The following is a 13,222-nucleotide window of genomic DNA, read 5'->3' on the forward strand; positions in this document are numbered from 1 at the left end:
GGCAAAGAGAACACACCAGCAAAAACGGGCAAGAGGCCATTACCCAAAGTGATAGGTAGACCGAGTGCACATTGTACAGCAACAAGGGGAGAGGAGGGTCCAAAGCAGGAGCAAGGGGAAATGTTGGTTCAAAAGAATGAAGCAGAGGATGGAACTCTCTCAGCAACAAAGTAATACAGGTATAAAGTTAAAAAAAGAACATCCAGATCAAAGCAATCTGAGGAGACATGGCTAGTGTACCACAGAAAATAAAAAGTATGTTTGGAGGTACCAGAGATGTGCTTCTCCTCTCCACTCACTTAAGTTTATAGGTCTTGGCCCCAATGACCAGTGAGAGGATCTGGTGTCCCAGGCAGATACCGAACACTGGCTTGGGCTGCTCTTCAGAGACAATTCGCCGGATGTTGTCCACTGCTTCTTGGCAGAAGACCGGGTCCCCTGGCCCATTGCTAATAAACAAACCATCAAAATCTAAAACAAATATGGAATACAGAGAGGGGGTTACATTTCAGCTGAGTAAAACAACTGGGATTAACTTTTAGCCAACTAAACCCACTGCAATTGTATTTCTTGTACAGAGAACAGAGCCAACTGGAAAGTCTCTAGATGCTACAATATTAGACAGATGGGAACTGAATGTCTGAACTGGCCAGGGTCCTGAGTCGCCTGGTTCTGAAGTCTGCAATACAAACTAGATCTTACCTCCTGCTTGTAAAATGTTTCTTACCAAGTAACCATGTCCATAAGAGGCGCTATTTCTTCCACGCCATTACCCAACTTTATTTACTTAGACAAGCTTATTTAGCTGTAGCTTCAACTAATCTGAATACGTTATAGTCACCTACAAACTAGCCAGATCAGAGCCTAGGCCTGATCTAGCGTTTATATACGAAGGATAAGCAGCAGAGATATTACTAGGCCATTCTAGACTCTCCAGTATACACTTCTGCTCACTGAGCCATAGCAACTCTTCCTGCAAGATAAGCAGTTCTAGAGAATCATTCCTTACGTGTACTGTGCAAACCATGACCAGCCCACATGCTTTCCTTCCAGCAAACTGAAACCTCAACTCCTTCAAGATACATCCACTGAGACAGTTTCCTAATGGTAGAAAATATGAGCTCGGGATAGTTAGCCCCGTTCAGTCCTTCCTCTGAAAGCAGCTTCTCTCCAACCACAAGAGCTGCCTCTTAGTAAGAAAAGGAAAATATATATATATTTTTAATGTAACTTGCATTGTTAGACCAGAGTCCAGAGACCCCTGTAAGCAGTGTGTACATTACAAATGTTAGCCAGTTACAAACACATGACACCTCCAGAAACACAGGATTTTTTAATCACTTTACCCAGCACTCCATGTTGTTACAAACTCAGCTGAAGCACATAGGTGATCCTTCTTTCCCAGAACCACTCACTTTTATCATCATCACCCAAAACACTCAAAGGCCTCTCCCTCTGGTCTCTTGGTGGAACTGGGTATGCGTCTTTGCAGGTGCACATTTACTTAAGGTATTTATAAACTTCAAACCTATTCCGCAAGAAAAACTTCAGCAGCTCACCTAGACAAACATTGGCAGCAGAATCACCACCTTCACAATGCTGCATTGTTTAGGAACATCGTCAACTTCTATTACTAAAACAATGATTCCTCTTCTATTACAAAGATGTGCCACTCATATGTACTCATCATTTGGTCAGAGCGAAACAAAACGGAAGTGTGAAATATTGAAAACTATTGCTCCAAACAGCTCAAAACTGTCTTGTGCTCCTGGAAGAGCCAGTGACAACTGGAAACACTGAATTGGCTAGAAACATAAATGTTTTATAAATCTAATTTTTCTGTTCTATTGATATACGCATCAGTCTCAAAGAACTCCAGAGCAAGTGAAAAGCAGCATGTTGGCACTATACAAGATGCCTAAATAAATTAAAGCACTAGAAACGAAATAGTTACAAATTCCAATAGTTTTGCAGCTTTTTTTTTTTTGTTTTGTTTCTTGGGTGTCGTCGACCATAATTCGGTGGCAAGTCCATCCTCTGTGTGATGTCAGTCATGCTCCCGGACGTTCATGTGTGGTTCATGTTTAGAAACCCCTAAACTGCAAAGCACCCACTGCCTTTGCAGCCAGTCTTAGTGCCCCGTCCACATCCAGTTCGAAGAGGGCTTCTCTTGTGAAAGGCATCTTGAGTGCCGGTGCCTCTGTTTTGTATCCTGAGACCCTTTAGCCAGTTGTGCCTTCTGAGGGTGGTACCCGTGCACGTCTGCCTTTACGATGTTCCGGCCCTCCTGGGTGGAGGCCTTGGCTCTCTGGAAGGTGCTGCATGAGACCTTCCATTTCATTCCACTGCTGGTGGCCGCAGCTGTTGGAGCGCATTAGAGTTGGCAATTTTTCCACTGTGTAGCCATCTTTACATCTTCCTGCCCCCCAGGGTGCATCCTTTTGCTCTCCTTCTCTAGTGGTGGCCTGGTTGACGTCAGAGTATTGCTCCTTTCCCTGGCTGCTGCCACGATTAAAGAGTCCACAGCACACTTCCCTTAATGTATTGAGGTCCTTGTGTGAAATGTTTATATTTCTTCTCTGCTCAGGGGGTTAGAGCTGTGGATGGTTCCTGAAGGGCCTCCTTACCTTGGTTGAGGATGCTCTGTAACAGTCAGGCACAGGTTAGCCTTTTGTGATGGCATGAGTGTTTCTAGGAAGAAATATGAATCCTTCTCTTCCTCCAGTTAAACCTATAGGTGTCCGCTGCCATCTTGAGTCCACTGTATATGCACAAGTTGTCCGGTGGTGAGGGCCTCGAGGGGCAGTAGACGCCCTTCTCAGGAGTATTCGGAGTAAGATCCTTCTACATGTCGTGTTGACCCCAACCCCTGTGTGTGGTTAATTCCTCTTCGTCACAATCAACAAACTCCTTCTGCTTCTCTTCATATAGCTCTAGCGTTCAGGATGCCTAAATATCTTTCAAGGAGTCAAAATGGTTCTTCCTTTCTGTCCCTTGAAGGAGTGCTGCCGTTTTCGCTTTGAGCCAGCATTGCTTTTGCTCTAACAGTTGATCTGCTTCGACCATCGAGGACTCATTCCTTTTCAACATCGGCAGCCCCTTCGCCTTCAGATCTTTCTCCTTCACCCCCTCGCTACCCTCCCCGGCACCTACCGGCGCTGAAGCTTGGTTAGAAGGCTTCCCCTGCCCTACTTGAGGTCATCTGGTCAGGACCACTGCAGCTCTTTTTGCTTATACTGCCCTTCGCCCATTGGGTGTCCAACAGCGGCACTGAGGAAGCCTTTGAGGAAAGAGTCCTCACCTTCCAGTGTCTGTGACCTTTTGCAGGTGTTTTTCTGCATCTCTTACCGCCCTCCTCGCGTCCTCCAGCTTTTCTACGTCACTGATCGTTTCTTCACCATCTGACTTCTCCCCCCTGTTGGCTCGGCTTACTCAAAGTTATCCTCTTCTTCCTCGCTGGAAAGGGGAGGTACTTCAGGGACCTCCTGTGTCCTCTGAGTGTCTGCTATGACATTGTGTGCCGGATACTGCTTAAGTCTCGCTTTCAGCTTCTTCAGGACAAGTTCAGCACAAGCCTCACATTCTTCTACAGTGATTTTTCAGGAGGCACAATCTGCAGATTTCGTGGCGATCTCAGTGCAAACCTGTGGTGGAAGTTGAGCAGGAAATTAAGAGGGATGTTCTCTATGTCCCCTTGTTGCCTCCCTCCTCTGCATTCTCCTGTCCAAGGGGTTCAGAGGAGAGACCTTTCCTCCTCCATTGGGGTTGAGGAGGCCCTCCCTTGCTGGTCGGTCTTTCGTGGCCTTTGGTATTTCCAGAGGTAACTCCTTTCTAGGGTCGAGCCTGCGTTGCATGCGCTTGCGCATGCGTATCGCAGCGAAACTCTTTTGTATTTAGAAAAGGGCTCGGAGCCCTGTCAACTTCAAGTCAGTGTTTTTTATTGGTTCTGGGGCTTCCCTAATAAAATCTGCTTGCTTTCATTAGTCGAAGGCACGCATATGTCATGCCTTTTCCGGTGGCTAGCCCTCCTCGAGCGCAGCAACCAAGTACAGAAAACATGCGAAGCTCGCTGTTTTCCATCGGGCTCGTGGACTTTTTTTTTCTCTAATTTACGAGCACGATCTCGCTTGGCAGAAGTTGAGCGCTTTGCATACTTGATTTCACTTTTTCGGGTTATGTACATAAATGCACTTTTGCCCGATAGGTGAAAAGTCGAGTTAAGAGTTTACAACGCGATCAGCTCTAACATGAGCAAACGCGAGACCCGTTGCATTGTAAATGCTTGTTTTTCCAGTCGTCTCCTTATATTCTTGTGAACTCCTCAGTCTTCTTCTCGACCCAACAGCAGAAAAAAGAATCTGAAGATGGCGACCATGCACAGGAACTTCCAGCGCGCAAGCCTGACATCACCCAGGGGATGGACTTACACGAAAAGTCGGTTAATGACATCTAGGGAGAAACAGATTCTGGACCCAATCACTACCTGGCAAAAGATATGCAATGCATGTGAATCCAGAAAAGGGTTCATGGGGCAAAACTGATGAATCAATGCAGCAATTACTGCACATCCTTGGAACGATTTCACAAATCCGGGTTACTACCCTTGGAGTAACTTGGGAGGGAGCACTGCTGCTATTGAGTGGCTCAAAGAATTGGAGGGGCACAGATAATCAGGAAGTTGATACTGTCCTATCACCTTAGTACAGGGTCTATGATATATGGTAGGAAGCGGCAAAGGCTGGTACTGACCTTTGGAATCCAGGGGATGGTTCCAGGGAACCACGGTCACAGCTGCTCCTCTCTGGCACAGACAGCGGATCTGGTTGTACTTGAGCCCACAGTCTAGAGCCGCAATCTTCAAGGAGCCTCCAGGGTTGTAAACTTGTGGTTCCTACAAACAACAGAAAAGATCACATTTCTGCAGGTATGTATTGAGCACTCACTTTTTTAGGTCTGGCTTAGTGACATGGGTTCAACTGGTTAGCTAACTAATAAAAACATACAAGCATAACTACAGGAGGTTTGGGTCACCTCTCTTCATCCAGAAATCTTTTAAAGTGCTGTTGGAAGATGGCCTTGTGTGTGGTGAGCACCTATGGTGTTATCACCTATATCAGGTCCAGGTATCCTCTATTAGTGAAGCGTAGGCAGTGTCTAGAGGCCAGGCTCTCTAGAGGTAGCTGTGGATGAGCTGCAAAGACTTCTAGGAGACATACAAATCTTATGCAATACAACAATAGTCACACAGCACTTACACACATGAAAGAACCACAGTGTTACAAAAATAAAGATTCTTTACTACAAAAACACAAATACTAGGATACTGTATAGGCAATACACTATTTTATACACATTAGTAGTCAGTAAATAGTAAGCAATAGGCATTGATAAAAGCAATAGCAAATAGTGAGGGCCCTAGGGGAGCGCCAAACCATATGCTAAAACAGTGGAATGTGAAAGGCAGTCCCCCCACCCCCCCAAGGAAGTGGTGTCACAGTAGAGGCAAGCTGGAGGAACTAGAAACCCCAAAAGGTAAGTACCAGGGTGCCCCCCAGCGACCAGGAGAGAAGAGGAAAGTGCCTGGTTTCCCCTAAACCCAACAGGAGGACTTTGAAAAAGACTGGAAGAAACCAAAGGTGGATCCTGACAGAAGAGGACCTGCAAAGGAAAGGGACCAAATCTAATTTGAGTTGGAGTGTTCGGATGTGGCAGGAGCCACTACCCGCCATTCTGTGGATGCAGGACCAGGTCAACGGTGGACGAAGGTCAGCAGTGCAGCACAGGAGCTGAAGAGGAGTCCCAGAAGTGATGCAAGTGATGTCTCACGTCAGCAGTTGTAATGCAGTCCGTCAATGGTGCTGAAAAACCACCAACCACCCTTGGCAAATGCAAGAATCGGAGAAGAAGGTTTTGCAAGGCTGAATAGGACCAGTAAGGTCCAAGGGACTCGACCCAAGGAGGGGAGTCAGAGGTGACCTCAGCACCCGGGAGAGTCACAAGAAGAGGAGGCACCACCCCACAGGCAATCCAGTGGCAGCAGGCATAGGAGCCCCAGTGAGGTCCACTCAGCACACCTGGAGGAGTGTCCCACCTCGCTGGCACAGCAGGCAGGAGACTGTGCATTGCAAGAAGAAGTGCTGGGGGTCAGGGCTATACGGAGCCTGAAGATCCCTTAGAGGATGAACAAACAAGCCTTGGTAGGTGCAAGAGTCGCGGTACACAGGGGAAACAGCTCTGCAAGGAAGGGCAAGGGCTTACTGTCTCCAAAGTTGGGCAGCTAGTAGAGAGGGCCAAGGGTACCAAGTCCAGACCACCACCTGTGATGCAGGATCCACACAGCTTCGAAGGAGAGAATATCTACATAGCCGGTCATCGTTGCAGTTGGTGCCTGCGGATGCAGGGGAGTGACTCCACTACAAGGGAGATCCCTTCTTACTTTTTGTGTAGGCTGAAGACTCGTCGCCCTCAGAGGATGACAGCCTGGAAATTGCAGATTGTCGGTTGCTGGACGGTCCAGTTGCAGTCCCAGTGGCCAGAAGATGAAGTGAACGATGCAGGAGTCCTGCTGGAATCTTGCATTTCGAATCTGAGGACCCCACCCAAGAGGGAGTCCCTAAATAGCCCAGGAAGGGGGATTGGTCACCTAGCAGGGTGACCACCTATCAGGAGAGGGCTGTGACGTCACCTACCTGACCTGATCACTGAGATACTCCCAGGGGCCTCTGCCCACCTTGGATTTAAGATGGCAGAATCAAGGGGCTACCTGGATGGGCTCTGGGCATCCTCCCTGGGATGTTTATGGAACGCGGAGTGGTAACTCCCGTCTCCATTGTCCACTTGCGCGCCAGAGCAGGGGTCCCTCGACTGGTGCAAAACGGTTTATGTAAGGAGGGCAATAAAATGTGCTCTTCAAAGCAAACTGGTGGCTTGGGGAGGCTACTCCCCCCAAGCCATGTCAAGGGAGGGGGTGTTACCTCCCTCTCCCACAGGAAATCCTTTGTTCTGCCTTCCTCTGCCTGAGATGGTCAAGCAGCAGGAGGGCAGAAACCTGTCTGAGGTTTAGCAGAAGCGCAGGCTTCCTGGAAAGTCCCAGAAGACTGGTAGGAACAATGCTGGGGGTCCTCTAAGGAGCCCCCAGTGTGTATGGAATCATACAACCAATTCAGGCAACAGAATTGTGGTATGCTTCAGACATGTTTGATCCCAAACATGCCCAGGTTCGGAGTTACCATTATGTAGCTGGACACAGGTAGTGAGCGACCTGTGTCCAGTACCTGGGTAAAATGGATTCCTCGCACTTACGAAGTCCAGTGCAATGGAGCTGGAGTTCGTAGGGGCACCACTGCTCACACAGGTACCTGCAGCACCATGCCCTCTGGGCTAGGAGGGCCGATCATCGAGGTGACTTAGTGACCTGTAGTGAGAGGGTGCAAGCACCCTTTCACGTGGGCTGCAATGGCAGGCCTGCACACATTTTTCCTGGGCTCCCATGGGTGGCACGATACATGCTGCAGCCCATGGAGAACCCCTGAGGCCGCAATGCCCTGGGTACCTAGGTTCCATATACTAGGGACATATATGAGGGCACCAGTATGTTAACTGTGATCTGTGCAAAGTCCTAAGTAACCACATTTGGAGGGAGAGCGCACAGTCACTGGGGTCCTGGTTAGCAAGATCCCAGTGAACACAGTCAAAACACACTGACAAGCAGGCAGAAAGTGGGGGTTACCATGCGAAAAAGAGGATACTTTCCTACAAGTGCCATCCACATTTTCCTTCAATCCACCACAGCATACAGCAGTGGGTAATGTGTCAGGCTACCTCAGACACAGTCTCTCTTGTACTGTTAGTCTCCATATTTTGCCTGGTCACACACACATGTTCTGCTAAAAAGAAGTGCCCATCAGCAACAGGGATGGTGGACCAATACACTACTTTAACAATACTTAATTTTATGTTGCATTCTTTAACCTTTTTTTTTTTTTAGGTTTGGCGTTAGCCAAGGCCTTTAGATTTTAGAAAAGTTAATTTTTAACATATTCATGTATACGTGCTTTCAGCCAGCCCTCTTCATCTTGTGGTCTGTTGTGATTTACATTTTTCTTCTGCCCACTACAGCATACAGCAAGGGGCGATGGGTCAGCCCACTTGTTCTTTGGCTAACTTCACTTAGAGAGACCCCCATCCTGCCCTTACACAAGACACACATCTTCCCACAAGGTAGTACCCTTCAGTGTATGGACTATGGCAAGGTGTGCTTTGTCAGACTAAAGTATTTTTTGCCATTTTTTTCTTAATATTAGAGAGTGCCCAGCCGCTTACAATTTTATATAAAAAAAAGGCAAGCATTGACGAAGCCAAAAGACTGACAGCTAATGCCCCACCAACTGATTTTGACAAAGCTAGTTTTAATTTTTTAAGTTAGCAATATATTTAAACGATGTGTTCAGATTACAGTAATTGAAGTCCAATATCACTTGCATCAAAAGGAGTCTATGGCATATGCTTAAATAAAATAAAGTAACAACTAATCCAGCATACAAAGAACAGAGTGATTGCATTTGCTAATGCTTTTTTAAATGCAACTAAATACTTCACCAAGTCCTTCTGCAGTCTGCAAAGGGGGACAATATGTGAGAAAAGAAGTAGAACCATTCCTTTCAATGTTGCCTAAGCTGTATCTTGTTGGAGCAGCTCAGGAGGAGTTCATTACTTCAGTTTACCCTTACTTTCTCACAATCACTTCCTACTTACAGCTCCAATTTATAATTTTACTTAAGCTGCCACAATGGAGGCGCACCCTTACTTCAGTTAAGTGTGCTTTGTATCTAGTCTAAAACCACCTCACATCACTCAATTAGTCTCTTTGGAATTACATTTTTAACAACAGTCTTAGTACTATTTCCATTTAAATTATTAAACTTGCGACATTGCGATTCCATGTCTGCAGGAAGCTGGCTCTATATGCATTGCACTAAAATGAAGTACACTGTGCAGAGAGTCTGGGGGATCCCCAGTTCGTACTGCAAAGGCAAAAGTAAATAGGACTAATGCTGTATCTGTGGTAGTGTGGGCGAGCAATTAGCTTATCAGCGGGTAGTGCAAAGCATTTGTTGTACTCACAGAGGCAATAAGTGAGACACACTCGAAGAATAAACCAGAGACCAATTTGGAAAAATAAATTATTTTTATATATATATATTTTAAACCCAAGAACTTTGTAATCAGGAAAGTATACTTGTAGGAAGTTGGCTCTGTATGTGCTATTTCAAAGTAAGGAATAGCATGCACAGAGTCCAAGGGTTCCCCTTAGAGGTAAAATAGTGGTAAAAAGAGATAATACTAATGCTCTATTTTGTGGTAGTGTGGTCGAGCAGTAGGCTTATCCAAGGAGTAGTGTTAAGCATTTGTTGTACATACACACAGACAATAAATGAGGTACACACACTCAGAGACAAATCCAGCCAATAGGTTTTGTTATAGAAAAATATATTTTCTTAGTTTATTTTAAGAACCACAGGTTCAAATTTTACATGTAATAACTCTTTTGAAAGGTATTGCAGGTAAGTACTCTAGGAACTTTGAATCATTACATTAGCATGAATACTTTTGTCATAAAACACAATAAGCTGTTTTAAAAGTGGACACAGTGCAATTTTCACAGTTCCTGGGGGAGGTAAGTTATTGTTAGTTTTCACAGGTAAGTAAGTCACTTACAGTTCTCAGTTTTTGGTCCAAGGTAGCCCACCGTTGGGGGTTCAGAGCAACCCCAAAGTTATCACACCAGCAGCTCAGGGCCGGTCAGGTGCAAAGGTCAAAGAGGTGCCCAAAACACATAGGCTATAATGGAGAGAAGGGGGTGCCCCGGTTCCAGCCTGCCAGCAGGTAAGTACCCGCGCCTTCGGAGAGCAGACCAGGGGGGTTTTGTAGGGCACCGGGGGGGACACAAAGTAGCACAGAAAGTACACCCTCAGCAGCGCGGGGGTGGCCGGGTGCAGTGTGCAAACACGCGTCGGGTTTCCTTCAGGTTTCAATGAGAGACCAAGGGGTCTCTTTAGCGGTGCAGGCAGGCAAGGGGGGGGCTCCTCGGGGTAGCCACCACCTAGGCAAGGGAGAGGGCCTCCTGGGGGTCACTCCTGCACAGAAGTTCCGTTTCTCTAGGCGCTGGGGGCTGCGGGTGCAGGGTCTTTTCCAGGCGTCGGGAAATGGAGTTCAGACAGTCGCGGTCAGGGGGAGCCTGGGGATTCCCTCTGCAGGCGTCGCTGTGGGGGCTCAGGGGGGACAACTTTGGTTACTCACAGTCGTAGAGTCGCCGGAGGGTCCTCCCTGAGTTGGTTGTTCTCCACCAGTCGAGTCGGGGTCGCCGGGTGCAGTGTTGCAAGTCTCACGCTTCTTGCGGGGAATTGCAGGGGTCTTTAAATCTGCTCCTTGTAACAAAGTTGCAGTTCTTTTGGAGCAGTGCCGCTGTCCTCGGGAGTTTCTTGTCTTTTTCGAAGCAGGGCAGTCCTCAGAGGATTCAGAGGTCGCTGGTCCCTTGGAGAGCGTCGCTGGAGCAGGTTCTTTGGAAGGCAGGAGAGAGGCCGGTAAGTCTGGGGCCAAGGCAGTTGGTGTCTTCTGGTCTTCCTCTGCAGGGGTCTTTCAGCTCGGCAGTCCTTCTTCTTGTAGTTGCAGGAATCTAATTTCTAGGTTCAGGGAAGCCCTTAAATACTAAATTTAAGGGCGTGTTTAGGTCTGGGGGTTAGTAGCCAATGGCTACTAGCCCTGAGGGTGGGTACACCCTCTTTGTGCCTCCTCCCAAGGGGAGGGGGTCACATCCCTAATCCTATTGGGGGAATCCTCCATCTGCAAGATGGAGGATTTCTAAAAGTTAGAGTCACCTCAGCTCAGGACACCTTAGGGGCTGTCCTGACTGGCCAGTGACTCCTCCTTGTTATTCTCATTATTTTCTCCGGCCTTGCCGCCAAAAGTGGGGGCCGGGGCCGTAGGGGGCGGGCAACTCCACTAGCTGGAGTGTCCTGCGGGGCTGTGACAAAGGGGTGAGCCTTTGAGGCTCACCGCCAGGTGTTACAGCTCCTGCCTGGGGGAGGTGTTAGCATCTCCACCCAGTGCAGGCTTTGTTACTGGCCTCAGAGTGACAAAGGCACTCTCCCCATGGGGCCAGCAACATGTCTCTAGTGTGGCAGGCTGCTGGAACCAGTCAGCCTACACAGATAGTCGGTTAAGTTTCAGGGGGCACCTCTAAGGTGCCCTCTGTGGTGTATTTTACAATAAAATGTACACTGGCATCAGTGTGCATTTATTGTGCTGAGAAGTTTGATACCAAACTTCCCAGTTTTCAGTGTAGCCATTATGGTGCTGTGGAGTTCGTGTTTGACAGACTCCCAGACCATATACTCTTATGGCTACCCTGCAGGGGAGTGCCATGTCGACTTACTCAGTTTGTTCTCACTAGCACACACAAGCTGGTAAGCAGTGTGTCTGTGCTGAGTGAGGGGTCTCTAGGGTGGCATAATACATGCTGCAGCCCTTAGAGACCTTCCCTGGCATCAGGGCCCTTGGTACCAGAGGTACCAGTTACAAGGGACTTATCTGGAGGCCAGGGTGTGCCAATTGTGGAATCAATGGTACATTTTAGGTGAAAGAACACTGGTGCTGGGGCCTGGTTAGCAGGGTCCCAGCACACTTCTCAGTCAAGTCAGCATCAGTATCAGGCAAAAAGTGGGGGGTAACTGCAACAGGGAGCCATTTCTTTACAATACTTTTAAGCATAAATACTTAGCAGTTTCAGAAACCGACATGGTGCAATTTTCAGAGTTCTCGCGATGTTATTCTATTGACAAAAACAAATGTTCAGCAAACACAGGGTTAACAACAACTTACAAAGTCAATCTCAGAGAGTTAATTTAAGTACAGGGCACTGATCAGGACCACACCAACAGTTCACACTGGATGGCACTGGGGCAACCAAGTGCAGAGATGCATTAAAACGTCAGTGCACCTTTGGTCCTCTTCTCCTGTGCCCTGGGGCAACAGATGCAGAAGTGTCTTTAGGCAGTGGGTTTTCACACCTGGGACCACTTGTAGTCAGGTGGTCCTATTTGTTGAGGCTGTAAGCGTCATGAGGGAGTCCAGCAGGGGTGGATCCAGAGTGGAATCAAGCTCTTAGGAGCGGGGGGATATTGCGAGCACCGGAGACCCACCTCGGCTACTGTCTGGGTGCACTGGTTGCTGTAGCTGTCAGATTTTCTCTCCCCACAACCCGTGGGAGAGGGGACGTGCGTGCAGAGGCTGCAGGTGTCTCGGGAGAGTCTAAGATGGGAGAGACCACACTAGACCTGGTCTCTGGGCAGCTGGGGACCCACATTTGCAGCGTCGGTTTGTTTCACCTCAGGCTGTGGACATTGGGTACAGTCACTTCTAGTGTCACGTTTCCGGGGTTCCAGCAGCCGCAGAGTCTTTCCTTTGGAGTTTCTTGTTGTAGGGCAAGTACGGTGCCCACAGAAGGCTTGAGTCTTTAATGAAGCCTGGACAAGTTGGCTTCTTGTGCAGGATCCTTTCAGATCAGCAGACAGCCCGGGGGGGGGGGGGGGGTTCTAGGATTCAAAGGTACCACCTAAATACTCAATTTAGGGGTGTTGCAGGGACTGCCGTGCGGTAGCCAATGGGCTGACCACTTTGAGGGTGACTACACCCTTCTTATGACCACTTCCGCTGGGCATAACCCTAGCCCAAGTGGCCTAATTCCTTCTGAGCAAGATGGAGGAATTTAAAAAGTAGTGTCTGCTTCAACTCGCCCACCTTAGGGGTGGGACTGGCATGAAGTGGGCACTTCTCCTAACTGAACTAATTTTCCCACCTGTGCTGCTGCCAAAAGTGGGGACAGGGCAGGAGGCTGGTCATCTCCACTATCTGGAGAGACCTGGGTCGCATAAAGGCAGAAAGGGCCTTCTAAGCTCCCCGTCCTGGAAGTCCATCCTGCCTGGGAGAGGAGGTCACACCTCTGCCCAGAGCAAGCCTTTGCCTCAGTCCTCGAGGGCACTGGCTCTTACCTTGGAGGACCAAAAAGCATCTGTGGTGGCTGACCTGGCCAGGACCTGTCAGTCAGCACAGTAATAGCTGATAGGTTTTCAGGGGATACCTCCAAGGTGCCCTCTGTATGCATTCCATAATAAATCCACCACTGGCCTGGCAGTTTGGGCTGGCCTGTTTACATGGGGATCAG

General features: G+C 48.2%; 1 protein-coding gene across 5 annotated transcripts in view; it reads right to left on the reverse strand.

Annotated features, from left to right (window-relative positions):
• Window positions 1-13,222, reverse strand: part of CAD (carbamoyl-phosphate synthetase 2, aspartate transcarbamylase, and dihydroorotase) — a 617,432-nt gene that overhangs the window by 557,215 nt on the left and 46,995 nt on the right. For all 5 annotated transcript variants that reach the window (XM_069233593.1, XM_069233597.1, XM_069233596.1 and 2 more), the window contains exons 5-6: window positions 4,750-4,891; window positions 300-471 (exon numbers count right to left, since the gene is read on the reverse strand). In XM_069233593.1, the coding sequence (XP_069089694.1) occupies window positions 300-471; window positions 4,750-4,891 (314 nt within the window). The remainder of the gene's footprint in view (window positions 1-299; window positions 472-4,749; window positions 4,892-13,222) is intronic.

This window comes from Pleurodeles waltl, chromosome 5 (assembly GCF_031143425.1).
Source record: "Pleurodeles waltl isolate 20211129_DDA chromosome 5, aPleWal1.hap1.20221129, whole genome shotgun sequence".
In the NCBI taxonomy this organism is placed as follows: domain Eukaryota; kingdom Metazoa; phylum Chordata; class Amphibia; order Caudata; family Salamandridae; genus Pleurodeles; species Pleurodeles waltl.